At 36.4% G+C, this 19614-nt stretch overlaps 1 protein-coding gene across 9 annotated transcripts in view; it reads right to left on the bottom strand.

The window, feature by feature from the left end:
- Positions 1-840: 840 nt before the first annotated feature.
- Positions 841-19614, bottom strand: part of rims3 (regulating synaptic membrane exocytosis 3) — a 107798-nt gene continuing 89024 nt past the window's right edge. Inside the window, exons 3-9 of one of the 9 annotated variants that reach the window (XR_007438499.1) lie at positions 18889-19030; positions 17474-17586; positions 16024-16125; positions 13428-13567; positions 2629-13113; positions 2497-2529; positions 2241-2430 (exon numbers count right to left, since the gene is read on the bottom strand). Coding sequence is in view for 1 of the 9 variants with exons in the window: in XM_007236457.4 (XP_007236519.3) it covers positions 12901-13113; positions 13428-13567; positions 16024-16125; positions 17474-17586; positions 18889-19030 (710 nt within the window). In the remaining 8 variants the exon portion in view is untranslated. Of the gene's footprint in view, positions 13114-13427; positions 13568-16023; positions 16126-17473; positions 17587-18888; positions 19031-19614 lie in introns of all 9 variants that reach the window. The other 8 variants (XR_007438501.1, XR_007438500.1, XR_007438495.1 and 5 more) reach the window with 8 other exon arrangements.

A 19614-nucleotide genomic window follows, 5' to 3' on the forward strand; every position in this document is an offset into this window, starting at 1 on the left:
CCACACCTGTTAAAATCATTGTTGCTACTACTATTACTATTATTTTACAATAAATAAAAAAACATTTTTTATCTGATTATAATATAAATAATATAAATAGAAAATAATAATAATACAAAATAATCTCACTTTATTAGAATACTACAGTTTGGTCCTCTATATATTGTTCAAATAAATGTAATAAAACCCATTTATTTGAACAATACTAAGGTTAGGATAAGAATTTGGACTGTGATTAGGTTTCATAATACGAGTGAGTACTGGGTTATGGTTAAGGGTTGGGAATAACTGTTTCACATCCTCACCAAGTATTTTTTTGAGGTAGTATTTGTTTTGTTTTTAAAGACCCTAGTTTGAAATATACATCTCTACCAAATGTTTGAGAACACACTCCACAAAAAAAGAAATACAAAATCAAAATTGTATACAGTTACATAATTACATTTAGTAAAAACCTTTAAAAACAATATGCTTACCTGATTTGTGGGTGAGGACTAAAAAGGTGTACCACTAAAAGACACAGCGACCTCTAGTGGGTGTATGTATCCTTACATGCCTCTACTGACAGGTAGAGATGGCACAATCAGGTTGAGTTGAGTTTTACCATTTACTTAACATCACATATTGACCTAAAATGTGCTCTACCCAAAATGTTAAGCAGAACAGTGAAGGGTTAATGTTATTTTATGAATAATTTGTTTTAGTTAAGTACATACAAAGCATCTAAAATGCTATTAGTAAAAAAAAATATTTAATTATAGACTACACTTTGCTAAAGCAAATTATAAATATTGTAATGAACACAATACATTACACAAAACATCCACAGAGAGAAGAAAAGCTGGTTCAAATAAAACTTTATTGATTTCCATCCTCCAGCACTCAGTGGGCATGCAGATACAGGCTTTAGTTTCAAAATGGCTTTTTTTTTTTTATCCTTTCCGAGATTTCTTTTTTTTTAAAAAACAACGTGCACCTTAAATAATCAAGTCCCCAGCGTACAAACCACAAAAATACCAGTTTTACATTATCAAATACTGCACATAGAAAACATTTACAAAGCACAAGTATAAAATTACAGTTTCCATTTCTGTACTGTTCTCTATTACGGTTCATTATCCACCCATCCATTCCTCTCTGGAACAATAAACAATAGTGGCCAATAAGCACACAAATCACCTTTCTTTTACAGGGGTTTCATTGTTTTTGATCAGACCAGCTCATTTTCAGTCACTTGAATACAGAAGATAAGCGATGTGGTTTTTAAATAAGCTACATTTCTCACGATGGCCTCCGCTTTTGTACTTTTAACCTCATTAAGCTTTCTATAACAGGCTGTGTTCTGGTGCCTCTTCAGTCTCTTGTGCTGTTACTAACAGTGAGGGACGTTGCAGAGGTGAGGAAGGAAGATGACCGACGCGTGAAGACGCCAAACAGAAACATCAGTCGCAAACTGCAGCATTACACAGACAAGCGGACACAGACTGCACATAATAGATCACTTCTGCTCTCTTATACAACTGGACCAGTGACCAGTCAGTACTGGGATGTTCAACCTGATAGAAGATAATGTGCCAAAAATCATACCCTCCGATCCCAATGCTAGTGCAAATCATATTCATACACAGCTAGAAAGAGTGTGCCATCAAAAGCTACCCACACTGAATAAAGGGCTGCACTGAATAAAGTGTGTGAACCAATTTCACACTGATAAAGCGCTGCAAACCTCCTCTTAAATCTAGTCACATTTGTAATATTTCTCATGTTAAGTTGTAATTTGGAAGAATGATTATGTGACCCATTTCTAGACATATTTTACTTGTTTCCTAGTGTCCATTTCTATAGGCAGAACATGTTGTTTGCCTCAAGTTATAATACAGGTAACTTGACTTTTTCAATAAACAATTCCCAAAACAATAAGATATGTTTTCTCGGTTTACATAAACAAGTAAATATATATAAATATAAATAAATAAGTTAAGCAATGGAAAAATGCTTAGCAATCTCATAATGAGACATACTAGATAGATTATGTAGATTCAAGAGGCTTGCACTTGCCTAGATTTTTGTTTGTGGTAAATATATTACATCAACACAATCATTGCAGAATGCAATAAACTATTAAGACAAATTTGAGCATATAATACATTTTAAGTCAAATAATTGTAATGTATCACTTTTTCAGTGCAGGCCTGATGTTTGCACATTGTATTTAAAAAGAAACTACACATAATTTAAAAAAAAAAAGATTTATGATAAAGATGTTAAGAAGGTAAATCAGAGTGGTTTAATGTGAAATGCTTCATTATAAATTAAGAACTGTTGACAGTTCTTAGTGAGGTAAAACTTAAAGCCCTATTTTACCTCAGCGAGGTCAAACTCAAAGCTCTAGTTTACTTCAGTGAAGTTAAATTTAAAGCTCTAGTTTACCTCAGTGAGGTAAAATTCAAAGCTCTAGTTTACTTCAGTGAGGTAAAACTTAAAGTTCTATTTTACCTCAGTGAGGTAAAACTCAAAGCTCTAGTTTACCTCAGTGAGGTAAAATTCAAAGCTCTAGTTTACTTCAGTAAAGTTAAACTCAAAGCTCTAGTTTACTTCAGTGAAGTAAAATTCAAAGCTCTAGTTTACCTCAGTGAGGTAAAACTCAAAGCTCTAGTTTACTTCAGTGAAGTAAAATTCAAAGCTCTAGTTTACCTCAGTGAGGTAAAATTCAAAGCTCTAGTTTACTTCAGTAAAGTTAAACTCAAAGCTCTAGTTTACTTCAGTGAAGTAAAATTCAAAGCTCTAGTTTACCTCAGTGAGGTAAAACTCAAAGCTCTAGTTTACTTCAGTGAAGTAAAATTCAAAGCTCTAGTTTACCTCAGTGAGGTAAAACTCAAAGCTCTAGTTTACTTCAGTGAAGTAAAATTCAAAGCTCCAGTTTGACATTAGTGAGATAAAATTCTAATCTTTAATTTATCTCAGTCAAGTAAAATCCAAAGGTTAATTTAATTTCAATAAACACCAACCCCCCACTCTAAACCACTGTGTTTACATCTCAACCACTGAGTTATGCAGAAATTTTCATTTTTTCCATAAAATTTGGTAAGACAAAATCAGTGTAGTTCCCCTTTAGGTGCTTTCCAAAAAATGTGCAAGACTTTAAAAAAAATGGAAGGCAAACTCATGCTACAACAGTAGTAGTGTTTATACTCCTACCTATGCTGATATTACCCCAAATATACACACTTTAGTAAAGGTTTAATCAGTGGTAAATGTAAACAGCTGCATTACTGTGCCATTTTTGGAGTTCAAAGCTGTACCGCAGACAGTTAAAGTTACTCATTCCTGCATAACAGTTTAAGCATACACATCTGTAACATCAAAACAGAGCTGCAGTTCAGTCTTCATTCACAAAACCTGTTAAAAAACAGTGTAGCATGGGCCTAAAAAAACCTTCCCAAGAGGAACCCCCCACAACGGCTCCAAAATAACCTCGGCTCAAGCTAATAAACTTATAAGACTTAACTTATAAGAAATATATTAGGAAATACATTCATAAATCTTTGTTAGACAGACAGACAGGTCTAGTACATTACAGCAGAATACATATGCCTTTAAAAAGTTATGCACAAGCCATTACATGCCTGTAACACATCTCTGAAATAAAGTAAGGCAACTGACATCACAAGCCCTCGTGAAAAGAATTCAAAGGCAGAATTCAGCCAAGCAATTACCATTAGCCAGCCGCCAATAGAACACTTCCTATTAACTCTTTGCTTTGTTTAAAAAAATAAAATAAAATCTCAATATAGCTCATACAGTGACCTTCACTTTTTTAACAAAAAAAAAGTCAGATCAGTGTTTTTTCTACATGACAAAACGAGTGAAAATGAAGATAACATTTTTCAAAATTCGAAATACACAAAAAGCAACATTTGCAAACACTTTACATTTCCATCCATCAGACACAAGAAAATAAAATGCCCCATCCGTCACCCAAACCTAACTGTTAAAGTGGTAAACAGACCACATGCCAGTCAGATGCAGCTCAATATCACAAGCAGATTCACTCCTATTAGCCCTCATTCCCATAAAACTCGCCCTAATCCCTAAAGTGTGCTCTTCGAACCGGCCCAGATCTCGCTCCAGCCCTGCCCGCCTGCCAGCTTCCCATGTGCTCTAGGATCATCCTCCAGCTGTTGGCAGTCATGCTGGTGTCACCTAGCAACACACGCCACTCAAACCACATACACACACATCTGCCAATCGTCATATAGCCTAACCCTTCCAGGTTCCTTGCTTAAGGTACTTCCCTGCCTGTCAAAAGGTTTGCTGAAAGCTTGCCTACTTTTAAAAAATCCCTGTGGAAGTGTAGCTAGAATAAAGCAGCTGTGTGCTGATCCCCTGGTTCCAACATTTTGGCACAAAGGAGGTTTAAGCACCTAAAGAAACTTGGTGGCCACAACTTATTAAATCACTGTAACTAGACTCTTTTTACAGCTATGACTTAGCAAGGTGCAGGAATGAGATAATTAACTTGGGGACAGCAGCATCTTAGTAAGACATTAGAATATGATAATTAAGTCTTTCAAATTATTTAATTAATTCCTTACTGAGCAATCATAACAAATAAATTATCTCATTTTCACATCTCACTAAGTTCTTATTTCCATTAACTGAGTAAGGGCCACAAACTAATGATCTTATTCCCACATCCTACTAATAAATGTCAACAAGATAATTACCTCATTCCCACCTCTTAACAATGGTAACAAATTAATGCTCTCATTTAATTACTGAGTAATGACAACAAAATAATTGTCTCATCCTTGGGCACAATATAATGAATGATGTTGCTCTTACATCTTATTAAGTCATGGCCACAACTTAACTATATTTTGTCATGACACAGTTTTCATTATTAAGCTGTGTTTACTAAGTTAATTATTATAAACGGACAAATAAAAAAGTTTGATAAATTAATTGTCTTTAAATTTTTGGCAACACATATAAAGTACCTTTTAGCGCTTAATAAAATCTGTAGTTAAAAATTGGCTAATTAGCTGCTGTTTGGCTCAATAACATTAATAACAAATGAATGAAGTCTAAAATACACTATAATTTTCTCAAAAATAAACAGTGCGTCTTATGTACTATAGTGGTCAGGTTGTAAGGAGCAGTAAAGCCACTCCGCTGAAGCGTAGCGTAATGAAGGAGTTTCAGAGAAGCTTTTTTTTCAGCTCTAAGCAGCATTAGTTGCTAACTGCAGTGCTAGCTCTTTTACTGTTCAGAAGTGAGTATATCAGTCTGTAGCCTGCGTGTTTTCCGTGTAAAACAAGCTACATGGGTCGAACCGCTATCTGATCAGTGCCAGTCTACCTCCATCAAGCAGCATTTACTAGCATTAACCATGGCTGGTTAGCATTGCTAACTGGGGCTGGCTAATCACTTGCTAACCATGGCTAGCGCTTGTCCTTGGACAAAATACTACAATTCTTAGCTTACTGTAAATAAACAGAAGAAAATATGTGTAGATTTATGTACAGAGCTTGTTTGACTTTAAAATGTTTTTTTTTACTTAGGTGCCCCCAGCAGTAAGACCTGCTGAATTAGAAGGGAAACATAGCAAAACAATACTATTGCCGCTCAATGCACTTTATAATCCAGTTAGCCAGATGTATGAAAACAGACCAGAAAGTAGATGTTTACTGATAGTGCGCCTTATAATCTGGTGCTTCTTATAATCCAAAACATCTAATTTCTAATTTAAAAACATTTTTAAAATCTGCCTATTCTCACATCCTATTTAAGTGATGACCACAACTTTATTATCTTAGTAATGACAAATGACAAATAAAATAGTTTGAAGAGATAAGTGTCTTTAAATGTTTGGCAGCAAATATAAAGTCTGTAGTTATAAATTGGCTAATAACATAGCTTTTTTGCCTTCATAAAATTAATAACAAATGAAAAGTCCAAAATGCATTTTACCTCAAAACATACACGAAACATACTAAACATAACACAAAACAGCTGGAAACTTCCAGTGGTATAATGTTTAACATTGATTTTAAAAGCAAAATCGTGCCTCATATGTTGCCTTATAAATGTTGGTACAGATTTGTGTTTGGAGTTAGGAAATAGGAAATCTCAGCCGACAAAAAAACTTAAATATATTAAAATGGCAGGAATCACTGAGGCAGGAAGAGATGGAGCGAAAATCTGTATGACCTTTGCCCTTAATTTAGATATATAGCCCCACCCACTAATCCACTCACCATGACTGGAAAAAGAAATGAACTGAATAGGATACAAATGTTCATGCATTCATTTTTCAGCACTCTTCATTCTGCAAACCTGCAAGACCAGTAAGATTGTGTAGCTACTTCCTTTACACACAAGGAACAAAATTGTACAACCTCATAAGTTTACATAAAAATCACATGGAAAAATATCAAGATCTAATAGTCATTTCATAGAGTTTACAAAGGACAGGACATTCAGCTGTGTATACATTTGTGTACGTTTGTCTTAAATACAGTCAAACAGTCTCCAGAAATCTTTAGTCTGAATTAAGATTTTTGTTTTTTCTCACCGTCCACAGACTTGTGTTGCTCATTGGTCAGAAAGGCGCTACTTGATCAAAACGTGAGCGAATACAAAACTGAGAAAGTTTTCTTTTCTTTTTCTGAGTCTTTTAACACAGAAAATAAAATACTAACACAGAAAACATGACTGTAGAGTTATATTCCATCCAAAATATTGTCAAGTTCAAGACTCCGGCCATTTTGATTCTTATCTGACTTTTACAAGAGGAACGATAAAAACATCCAGGATTTTTATAGAGAAGAAAGCAGATAATGGCAGCCAGCTCCTCATGAAAAGGTCTATACCGTCCATCTGTCCACTTGAGAAAACTTTTCATCCCAAATGCTGAGAAACACCAGGGCAAACTGCCAAAACTGTCCAATAAATCTAAGGAACTGTGTCTTGTTTTAGTTCAGGTGTCGCTAACCTCTGTTAAATTCTATAGTTTTACATTGTTGTTTTTTCTTTGTCAGATAATCACAAAGCAAGAAACATGTGCAAATGAAATGTGCAAAGTACAGTGCATTCATTTCTGTGGTACTGTTACCCAAGTGGTCTGAGTTTAACACAGATATGTACAGCATTCATCCTCAATTTAAACATCGACCTGTCCATAACAAAAGATCAGAGAACAGAGAGATCAACAAAATACTACAGTCCTTCCACACAAACTTTCCCAGGGCCTGAAATATCATTACACAGATTTTATCAAAGAATATATATATAAAAAATCATTTTCAGTTGAAATTATGCAACCACACAAGATTTGGAAAGTGCAGACATTCCAAACATGCTCCAAACATTTTATTTAATTTGCCCCACCAGATTTCAAATGCCGTCTAATATACTTCGCTGTTCATAAATGTGTGTATAAATGTGCACACACACATGCAGCTTGTACCTGAACACACCTCACTTTTAGACCACCACGCTCATCAGTTCAGATATATTCACAATCAATGTACCTACTTAAACAATGCAGGTGCAAGATATGAAAATAGACTGTTGGCAGGGTGTAAGATAGCAATTTGCATCACAATGCGCCTTGCTTAGGGTGTAAGATAGGGCCCATTGTGTCTTACAGAATATGAAGAGACAAAGAAGCCCTTCAGGACTTAAGGTAAAATAGGTAGTAAATAAAAAGATATTGCAATATTCTAATTAACATAAAATGAAGCTAAACAATTTAAGCTAAACAATATATTTTAGATATTAAAACATGATCATTTTTTTTAATTACTTCCATATAGTTTGAAGCATTCATTTGGATAATTCAGCAATAATTTGCATGATTGCATAAATTAAACAACTGTTAAATCAATGCTTTATCTCCTGCAAATCCAGTATATGATTTGATATGATATAGATTGGGGCAGTTTGTGTGGATTGAACCCAAAAGAAAATCTTAGCAAAAACATCAGTGGGAACATAGTATTTGTACAGTTCTGTCCCAAAGTCCACTCTTTGGCAAGATATGAGGAATGAAAAATAATCCTAAATCATGAACCATGAGTTCAGTGTTAAGATGTGAATAAGCTGGGGTGAACAAGCCTTCACTAATGACTGGGAGAGCAGCCATGTGTAAGGATTTAAACAGGAAATGAATGTGATGAATGTGAAACAGGAATGAATAGAGCGTCTGTGTTTACAGATCATTATGGATGGGCATTAAACTGTGGATATGGCTTTTTGACATGCTTACATTAAAAGAAATGTTAAAAATAGTTAACACCAGCCTTCTCTCCTGAGAGGGAGTCAGGAACATTTCCAGAAATGCAATTTACAAACAGTTATTACGTTATTAAGATCAGAGTGGGTGCACTGGTTCAATTAGACACGCCCCCACACACTCACATACATTATGTATCTAAAACGAGTATATCAGAGAGCAGGGACATGCATTAAGAGTCACAGATTTACAGAACGAAATGCTGCATGTTTGATAAGCGCTTTGGCAAATGATCAGCATGGTCAAACCAGCTCAAACATTTATCTTTGCTCGACTTGCTACAGCTGCAATAATAACATGAGCAATAACAGAAAAAGCAGAAAAACAAAAAAGCAGGCCCAAATCTGGATCACTGGGACCAGAGAGGTACGAAAGTCCCTCTAGGTATATGAGAAAAAAACTCCATATTTAGAAACAGGAGAAACAGTAAAAAGCAATGGAATGATGCTATGTGAGATGACTTTCATTCCATTATGATAGCAGGTCTCAAAAACCAAAAGTTCTCCATACAGTACGTTTCATCATTAACACTTGTACAATCTGACTGCTCCTGGAAATCCTGCCTGGAAATCAGGCAAACTTGAACCGTCATTCACCATCCAACTTCCAACATCTGACTTCTATCCAGTCTTAAGAACAAAAAGCAAAAAACAAAGAGGAAACACCAAAAAGAGAAGAAACGTCTTCAGTGAAGTCTCTGCGGAGCCAAAAGCTGGCTCAAGAAGACATTTAGATCCGTTTCACTTCAGAACCGTAGATAAATCCCAATGTTTAACTAGCTCAAGCAACAAAAACACATTTTGTGCGCTGAGGAGGTCCGTCATTCTGGTCCAGCTGAAGGTGCTCTACATTCAAACTCATTTTACTCAGAAAAAGATGATAAGCTTGCACATTATTTCCACATAAATACAAAATACATATTACACCAACACAATTTTGCCTTTAAAGCAAAATTGTTTGTTTTTTTGTTATTTTTTTAAGAACTTTAAAATAGGTATATAATTAAGAATAAACAGTCATTAGAGTGGATTGGTAGAAACAGAAAGTCGCTTATTACAGAAAGGTATTACATTAAGCTTTAGTCATAGACTATTTTTACTTTCAATAGAAAAGCTCTATTCAATATGTTGTGTAGTCCAAGATTAGGTTTAGTCCCTGTCTGGAAAATGTCCCTAATAAATGTTTAAAACTATGCTTATGCGTTTTAATACAAAAATGTATTTTCTAATCAATTTCTGGTGGAAGGTTAAAATACAGGGTGTTGTGCTGTACAATTTGACATTATTTTACCTTTTTTTTTACATTAAATATTGAACTTGTAGGTGAATGTAGGAGTATATGAATTAGAAGTGATGTAGATGGTGACCCTGGTTCTCATCACTACTACTGCAAAGTGTGAATATAAGACTGTATGTTTATCTACTATTCAATTAACCATTTCAAACCAAACCCACTCTTAACAACCAGTTCATACTGATTCAGTTCTACGTAAATTTTGAAAATGTGGTGGTAATTCCCTTTAGGTTTATTGATTTACTTACTTACACGCATAATATGGTGTATTTTATTCATGTGGAAATGATGTAAAGTTACAAATCAAGCCATTTCAATGCAGCACTTGTTTGAGTGCAGTCTCTGTAGGTTTCTGCTGCAGTGGCTGTTGTTGTTGTCTTCATGAGCTCCTGAGTATGCCAGGAAACAGGGCAGATAATGGCCTGTGAGAAGTTTAGATCCAAATGCTGGTAGAGAAAGAAAAGCCTCTGACTGTCATCCACACAAGGAGAGTTGCCGACTCAACCGTATCCGTTCTGTTCCACAGCCACTGTCACATTACTAACCAGCAGTGATCAGATCAGTCCACTGTCCAGTCCTTTACTCCATTCCACCCATCGCGCATCTCATAACGAGCTGCTGGTTTAGTTGTTTCCACCGAACGACTGGTTCTCCTTCCCAACAGGAGGATTAAACACCCTCCTTTTGTTTTTACTCTACAGTGCAGATCAGCGTTTGTCAAAAAGAAACTCCAAGTTTACAACATTAGCAAAATAAATAAAGTAACATCTATATATCTTTATATATGTGTGTATTTTAAAGGCAAGCTTAAAACAGCACTTTACTTGATTTTTTTTCCTCTTTTTTTGTGTGTTAAACAAGGGCTGTGAGTAAACGTGCAGAATGCAGTCAATAAATACAGAAACACAAATATAATCTAACTAGGTATATTTAAATATTTATATATATATATATATATTAATTTGCTCTGTTTAACGTATAATTTTATGCTACCGTATTTAACAGAAGTTATGTGCATTTAAATAAACCTGATGACTGAGATTGAGCCCTACCTTTTAGAAGAATGTGTATGTGTGTGTGTACATGTGTGTGTGTGTATTTACAGTCACCAGAATCATTGGCACCCTTGATAAAGATGAAGAAAACCGCTGCTGTGTTTTTAAAATATGTGGTGGAAATGTATTTATTCCACTGCAAGTAATCAAAATGACTGCATTTTGATTAGTTCCAATGTGGATCAATTGTAGAGAATAATATGTGAAAATTACATATTTGTAATTTTGAGATTGTGTCACAATAGGTTTGTAGTAAGGATTCTTTCTCATTATAGATGTTTTATTCTAGTATTTTTAAATATATTAGCTTATTTTTAAATGGTCTCACCTATAATGTTTTTAAAAAATGTAAAATAAATTAAAAATGGCAAAATTCTAATATTTACTAATTTAATTAAATTAAAATAAGTCAAATGTTTTCTAGAAATAAGCTTTTAAATCCCTACAAATCCATTCATTCAGTTAATTTTACTTATTTTAATAAATAAAGCTTAAAACAAAAAAATGTATTTGCTAGTAGACCCTAGATTCACTAGATATAATTATCTAAAATGGCAAAATGTGGGAACTTTTCTCTGATTACAGTGTAAAATTAACACTGTGAGAGTGAAAATGTTACCATCAATACAGTTAAATTAGTGGCAAATTTACTGTGTAAGAACAAACTGAAAAATACAATAATCACCCCCCACACTATATCTGGGAAATAGACACCAATAGGTTTTGTTTAGAGCAGCTTAGTTGGTTCAACTTCATCAAGCCTGAAAATAACTCTGGACTGTGACTGTGAGTTTCAACACAGACTGAAATTGATTTAATGAGAGTTTCAAATTTTTTGCATCTCACCTAAGTCACTGACTCTGCTACATATTCATGATCTACAGACACTACAGATAATAAGAACTGCTTTGGTTTTAAAAATAAACTTTTCTCAGGTTTGGCATAGAGAGTTTAAGAAAAAAGGAAAGAGAAACTGGTATTTGGAATGAGCCTGGGTGGGTTTTAAGAGAGACTAAAGTTCCTTTCTGCTCTTCACGGAGAGAGTAAACATGGATGCTACATCTTCTGTGTGGAACATGTTTCTCAGGATTAGTCTCCAATGCCCGTGTGTTATCAGTGTGTGCGCTGAACGCCGACTGCAAGTCAGACTGCAAGTCACAGCTTATCTTACTGTGGGCCTTTTGTGTGTTTTTGCTGGTTAACATAGCTTGTGTGTGTGTGTTGGTGTGGCATAGTGTTTCTTTTTAAAGTATAAAGTAGTAGCTGTTTTCCAGCCGTGTAAAAATTAAACCAATATACACTTCTGCTCAAAAGTTTGAAATCAATGTTTTTAATCCTATTAAAATAGTCAATACTGTTATATAGGTTCTTTTGTGGGTTTATGAACCAAATTTTTTTTTTTTACATCTCCCATTTCTCATATCTTTCTTGTAGAACTACTTATAACTATATAACGTATAACTTGAATGGGTGTAGACTAAATAGACAGATACTAAATATACATTAATGTTGTTTGGACACTATGATATATTGAAAGCAGTCATATATATTTTTTAAGCTTAGTCTCCATATATAAACTGCATGGATAGGGGAGTCAGAACCAAGTTTACTCAGGTTTACTTTCTATATAAAAACCTTTCAGATTATGAAAAATGTAAACTCAATTTTGAATGATATGAACTTTTTAAAATTAATATAGTTGCATAGAACTTTATACAATATGGGGCTCTAGTGCTACTTCATAGCTTTTAAATAATTAACAGAAAAGAAATCAGGAAGAAGCTGTAGATTATTTTTTAAAAATGGCTGAAAAAAAGAAATAGCTGCAAATAGATATTTACAGCATATTATTATTTATTATATACTATTATTATTATTTTATTATTGAACATTTATTTCCAATTCCATTTTTTGGGTAAGAAGCTTTATCTAATAGTTGTATTGTTCATACAACAAAATCCTCTATATCTTGTGTTTTAGTGTATCCTGCAAACATAGATTTCCCATTAAATCTACATCTGCAATTACTTGTAACATTATGTTATTACCTTACATAAAATAATAAAAAAATTCAGTAAGATTATTGATTAAACTTTTGAACAGTAGTGTATATCAGAAGGTGTGTGTGCTTTCAGGGGTTGAGTGTGTGGGGAAGTGTATTTATGAGAGTAGAGAAAGAGAACGAGACATAGAAAGACAGAAAGAAGACTTGTGGGACGGCCTGGCCTGGCCTGGTCAGGCCTGTGGTCATCTCTAGGTGCAGGACGGGCTGGTGGCGCTCTCTAGAGAAGACTGTGAGAGGCGTCTGGTCAGCGGGCCGATGCTGGGGTCAGCCAGAGAGGATGTGGGGAAGAGCTTGTACCAGCCGCTGACCATGGACGTCAGCTCCAGCTCGTCCAGCAGGATCTGGGCCATTCCCATGAAGCATTTGGTGTCCATGCGGCCATAATCACCCCACACGATCACCTAGTGGGCAGGGGTTCATTAGAAGTCTGTGTATGATGTTTGTGTAGACTCACATATGTAACCTGAACTGCTTTTTACTGCTTATGGAGCATAGCATAAATAAAATTACATAGTCTTCTTTTTTGGCTAATGTATTAGCCAAACTGATTCACATGCTACTTAGCTTTGCAGTATTTAATGAGGCCATGAGCTACAGATCTGACAAAACCACTGGAATGTATCAATGTAATTGAATCAGATAGATTTACACAAAGCATGGAAACTTCTATATTATGCCTTTTTACAGGTTAGCATAGAGTACTGTGGTTCATTACCTGCAGCACTTTGCCCTGGGGACTCTCGTCAAATAGCAGGTTTTGCTGGTAGGTCGGATCCAGGTTTTTCTTCACCACTTTGGTCTTCTTTTTGGACAGACATGCGCCATTCTCCAGAACATACACCTTCACATACGTTGCTGCAATTGAAAAACAATAAAGGTTTAAAATGTGATTTGTACTTTTAGTTAGAGACTGCACAGTTAGAGACTTCTAGTTAGAGCAGCACATCTGCTGATGCAGATTTTGCTAAATAGGCTTTTTGGTCAGTTTCTGACCTTACAAAAGCAGCAAGACCTGATTAAATTGGTTTTAAAACAGCTTCTTCCCACAGGCCATTAGGCTGCTGAACAGCCATTAGCAGTCCAGTTCATCCCAACTCATCTCACCTGTCTCATCACACAAGATCAACTAACTCATTAGGATTCTCCTATAACTAGTAATACCCCAAATACTAGGAAGGGGAAGACCAGCACATGCCTCCTTTAATACATATAAAGAACTCTTTTCAAACTGCTGCTGATACAGCATCACTGTTACGAGAGAGGGAGATGTTGGAGATCCAAGTGAAGGGCAAAATGGAAGATTTTATTTTAATTATATATGTTTTGTCACGTGGTCCCTGTCTGTTCTCGTGTTTCTGTGTTTATTTACCTTTTCTGTGCCTGTCTCTGCTTGTGACTGTGAGTGTGTCTCCCACGTGATCCGTGTTCCTCAGTGTTTCTTGTTCTCACCTGTGTTCATTTGTTACTCCGCCCCTTAGCCCCAGGTGTTTTCTGTTTCCCGTGTGTGTGTTACACTATTTATAGTCCGTGCTCCCTTTCCCTCGTGTCGGTTCTTGTGCTTTGTTAGCCTGTTATGGTTGCGTCTCTGTGTCCCGTGTTTCTTGTTTTCAGTTTAGTTTCAGTTTATTTGTTTATTTTTGTCTTTTGTTTATTGTTTAATAAAATCTCTCGCATTTGCATCCGCTCTCCTCGTCCCTCCTTCACGCTCCCTGACAGAAGAACCGACCCAACAATGGATGCAGCGAGTGGCGTCTACCTGGGTTCCAGATTGGCGATCCGCCGCACCTCCCTTTCTCGCGGCGTGCTGGAGGAGCAGCCTTCTCCTAACTCCTCAGCTAGCCGGCGCCGGAGGAGGAAAAGACGGCAGCGGCGTTCTCAGCGCTCCCGCTCGCCAGAGGAGGATCCTCTCAAGGGGGGAGCACTTTTTGGGGGGGCGCACCGTGTTGTCAGGGACGCAGGTTGTGAGGAGTCTTATTTCTGGGACTATGTAGACTTCCTCACACCTGCGTCCAGCTCGGAGGAGGAGGAGGGAGATTACCTCCCTACACCAGCCCGTCGGCCGTTGCCTCCAGGGGCAGTTCTGCCTCCCGCATGCCTTTGTCCGCCCTGGTTCCTGAGTGGTCCCGAGCCGGACTTCACCGGCGATCCTCTGTCTATGTTCCTGTTCCTGTCCCTGGTGGTTTTTCTGTTCCAGTCCCTGTCACGGTGTTTGTTTCTGTCCCTATTACTGTTTTCATTCCGGTCCCTTTGCCCAGTAATGTCCAGTCCCTGTTTTCCGCTCAGTCTCCTCTCAGGTGTCCTCTGTTCTAGTCTTGTGTTTTTGTTTTTTTTTTGGTTTCCACCCTCTCCTGACCGGCTCCTGGGGGTTTGTTTTTTTCGCGCCCCAGGAGTTGCGCGTTAAGGGGAGGGTTCTGTCACGTGGTCCCTGTCTGTTCTCGTGTTTCTGTGTTTATTTACCTTTTCTGTGCCTGTCTCTGCTTGTGACTGTGAGTGTGTCTCCCACGTGATCCGTGTTCCTCAGTGTTTCTTGTTCTCACCTGTGTTCATTTGTTACTCTGCCCCTTAGCCCCAGGTGTTTTCTGTTTCCCGTGTGTGTGTTACACTATTTATAGTCCGTGCTCCCTTTCCCTCGTGTCGGTTCTTGTGCTTTGTTAGCCTGTTATGGTTGCGTCTCTGTGTCCCGTGTTTCTTGTTTTCAGTTTAGTTTCAGTTTATTTGTTTATTTTTGTCTTTTGTTTATTGTTTAATAAAATCTCTCGCATTTGCATCCGCTCTCCTCGTCCCTCCTTCACGCTCCCTGACATGTTTACACAGATATATTTATTATTATTTATTTATTTGATTAATTATTTATAAATATGCTTCAATATTTCTTTATATTGTCACTTTTAAATAGTTATTTGAAACTGAAATAGGTGTGTTTGTGGAACTTCAAAGAAAAGAGAGCAGGCAGAGATATGGGAGAAAAATGTCTTGAGGTGTAGAACAAAGGAAGCACAGCTCTGTCCTCTCTTTTTTTCTTCACTTTGTTTAATTCTAACAATTTAGGTTATGCTGGTGGTTTTCATTTCTCATAAACACCCCCTTGGATTTCTTTCCTGTTGTATTTTCTTTTCATTTTTTCTTATCTTTCCTTTTTTCATTTCTTTCCTTTTCTCTTTTGATACCCTCTGTTATCGGTCACTGCTCTACAAAGTTGCGACAAAGTGAGATGCTTTGGGCTGTGTTTTTTTTACTGTGCTCAATAGTGGAAGAACAAGATTACAGTTTCTAATAAACTATACATATGAGAGCAAACATTCATACTTTACCTGGAATGTTCTTTGAGCCAGGTTTAGGGGTTAAACCCCTGGCCTGAGTGATCTCCACTTCGATCTGACCACCTCTGTCCACGACTCCAATGTGGACATCTCCTACAAAAGCAGAGAGACAGGCTTATACTCGTCTTTATACACTGAACCATAGTGTTACACTGTATATAAAGATGAACAGCAGGTGGCAGCACAGGACAGTATGCTAGCATTGTTTTGAAGTAAGTGATGTTTCTTTATTGTTGTGCCAAAATATCTGCTGTAATAGTTTGAATAAGAACAGACATAATTAAAGGTGTAGATCAAAGAACTGGAACAATCTGGTATAAATCATTAATGGGCTGAGAATGAATCTGACTTGTTTCTGCAGGATATATAAGCGAGTTCATATGAGTTCATCCACTGCGCACAATTTGATGCTGCATGAGCTGAGTATATGCAAAGTGGTGTACAGATGCCCATTTTGATCTATTTTAATAATATATTCATATTCATTGTCATATTTAATTTCTTTCTTCTGATTGCAGGTGGTTTACAGTATGTAGAGATTATGTTTTGCAATAGTGTATCGACTCTGAAAAACACAGTATTGATTATTAAAGGAACAATAAGTAATAAATGCGAGCAAGTGTGTGAAATGCCTACAGAATTCCAATTTCCAAACACTGCTAATCCGCCAAGTACATGCGGGTTTCCAGATTCACACAGTGTATATAATATACATTTATAATATAATACATTTAGGTGTCCAAAATCCCTGTCTCTACTATGCAAGTGGTGGTGGCTAGCAACATGGCAACCCAGAGTGTGGAAGTGGGACTGGGGGGAATGGTAGTGGGCAGGTTCAGAGGCTACAACCCACACAGATTTCTGTGACCTACCACACAGTTCAAATAAAAAAATACTGGCTGAAAAGCTCTGCTGAAAAGAACTGTTGGTGCTTTAACTCATGTTTCCCTAATATCTGATGATACATCCTAATCATGTTATGAGTTACTACAGAAAATATAATCCTAAATGGTTCTTTAATTGATAGTTAGCATGCAAATATAGTGGGTGATTTTGTGTTCTGTTTACTAGATAGACATGTTGTACACAGTATTCATAGAATTTGAAGTTTAAAGATTTTGACTGTATTTTTTACAGAACATTTATTGAAAAATAAATCTGCTCTTGTATTTTAAACATATATTCTCTTATATTCTCTTAAAAAATAAACTATTTTTGGTAAATGCCTGTAAAAAAAAGGGATGCATTCAAATGAATGCTTTGTTTTATATGTTAATGCATATGGTGAGTTCTTTATATTCTAACAGTTTTTAATATATGCAATATATGTATTTTCTTTCTTTAGCATTGCACTAAATTGCAATATATTGAATTATATTCCTTATCACGATATACATCGCTTTGCCAGGTTATTACCAATAGAAAAAGCCCTGAGACTTACCCAGTGGATGTGTGGCTAATGTCTGCCGTCCCACTATCTGTGCAGGGCCGAGTCCATCCAGGAAGTCACTAAACTGAGTCTCTGGTCCCAGACGAGTGGTGGGGAAGATAAACCTGTTGGGCATAATATAGAAGCTTTAATATTTACTCTAAAGCTAAACACTGCAACAGGGCTGATTCGAAGAGATAAAATTTCAAGAGATAAAAAAAATCAAGAGCCTTTTGTTACATATTAAATTTCTGCCTCACATCAGAGTAGATAGTCAACAAATACGAGAAAGAGTTTCTGTCAGCACGTCAGTTTAAAAACTCTCTCTATTATTCAGTATTAGGAATGCAGTGGTTTGCCAATATCTGTTTCTGTAGCTGTTTTGTGCTTCAAATATCTGGATCTGTATATAAGTAGACTTTTGCTTTTTTTATCATACTTACATTTATTAGATTAACAAACACATTTTAATATCAGACAAAGATAAAAGACAAAGCAGTTTTTAAATAATAATTCATTTATTAAGGGAAAAAATGTATCCGAACCGTATTTTTTGTACTAAAGGCGCACCGTATTATAGGGCGCACTATCAACGAATGTCTATTTTCTGGTTTATACATAAGGCGCACTGGATTACAAGGCGCATTTTAAGAGACACTATAAGAAACTTCTTATTCAGCAGGGAGCTAGCCAAGTTAGGTAAGCTAAGCTTACAAAGTAAACAAGTAAACAAAACTTTTAAACGAGTGCTGGATATTAATTTATACAGATTTCTCTCCTGAAAACTGTTTATTTGGGTGAGTTAAGCACTTCCATTTATTTACAGTAGCTTAGATTTACGAATTTCTTCAGCACTAAGGCTGGAACATTAGCATTAGCGGCTAACTTTAACGCTTGTTTAAAGCTTGTTTTAACACAGTAAATGCACAGGCTACAATCTTAAATACTCACCTCTAAACGCTAAAAGAGCTAGCGCAGTTAGCAGCTGCTCCAGCATTAAAGGGCTCTAAGTGCGCCTTATAGTGTGAAAAATACGGTAACCCTGTGTAAAAAAAAAAAAGTGTTTCCCACCTAAATCTAATAACTTGGTTGTGCCGCCCTTGACAGCAAAAACTGCAATCAAGGGAAATGTTTCAAACGTGTTAACTGATTTGGAGCAGAGAAGCAAACTACAGGTGTGGAACCCTTACCTTTACCTCGACCAATCATTAGCTTCCATCTGTTTTTAAAAGCTCTAAATTTACATGCAGCTTTGCCGCTTTTAACTGCTCATATAACTCCTGTTTTCCTACCATATTGCTAATATTTCACCCAAAATATTCTCTTGTGCAGTCTGTTCTTGACTGCAATATTTAACATAGTTAATTAATCAATTACTTAATATGTTAACTATAATCAATACATTAGTTACACTAACTAATACTTACGTTCCATCCGAGCTGTTACTGTTGGTGCTGCCGTCTGTCGACTCCTTGCTGCCCTGCCGTGTGACACGGTTTCTCATCTCCATGGCGATGCCCGTCTCTGTGCTCCTCCTGATGGTGCTGCGGAGCTTCTTTGTTGCACCATCTGCAGGAATGTAAAAAAACAGCAACATGATCAAATAAAGCACAGCAAGAAATACAAGCTTGTACTGATTTGAAGCATCACACACAATCAGAATTACACTCTGATAAAAGAGAGTGAAGAAGGTGCAATATATACAGAGCTGAGCTGGTTTCTGAGACCCCCTGAGACCAAAAATGGACACCAGTTAGGAACCTGTTAAAGGGTAATTCACACTCTTTTTCTTCTCATACAAAAATTATGGTGAAGATTCAAGTGCAGTATGCAGTAGACAACTACCGTACTGTATGTAGCACATGGACCAATCATAATCAGAACCTGTTTTAAAGAAAAACAAGGTTGTTTTCAAGACCAATCACAGTTAAAGGAAAACTCTGGTGTAAAAATGGACTGTGGGTGCATTTAAGCATTATAAAAAGTTCTTACCTTTGTTGAATAGCCCACCTCCATTCTCCCACAGCTTTCTGAGATCCAGTATCTTTAGAATAGATGATATGGGGCATGCCTTGCGCCTGCAGATAAATCGTTTTTTCCACCGTTATTCAGGCTTTAAGTAGTTCCACACTTCATTGGTAGAATCTGGAGAT

Source organism: Astyanax mexicanus, chromosome 3, assembly GCF_023375975.1.
Source record: "Astyanax mexicanus isolate ESR-SI-001 chromosome 3, AstMex3_surface, whole genome shotgun sequence".
In the NCBI taxonomy this organism is placed as follows: domain Eukaryota; kingdom Metazoa; phylum Chordata; class Actinopteri; order Characiformes; family Acestrorhamphidae; genus Astyanax; species Astyanax mexicanus.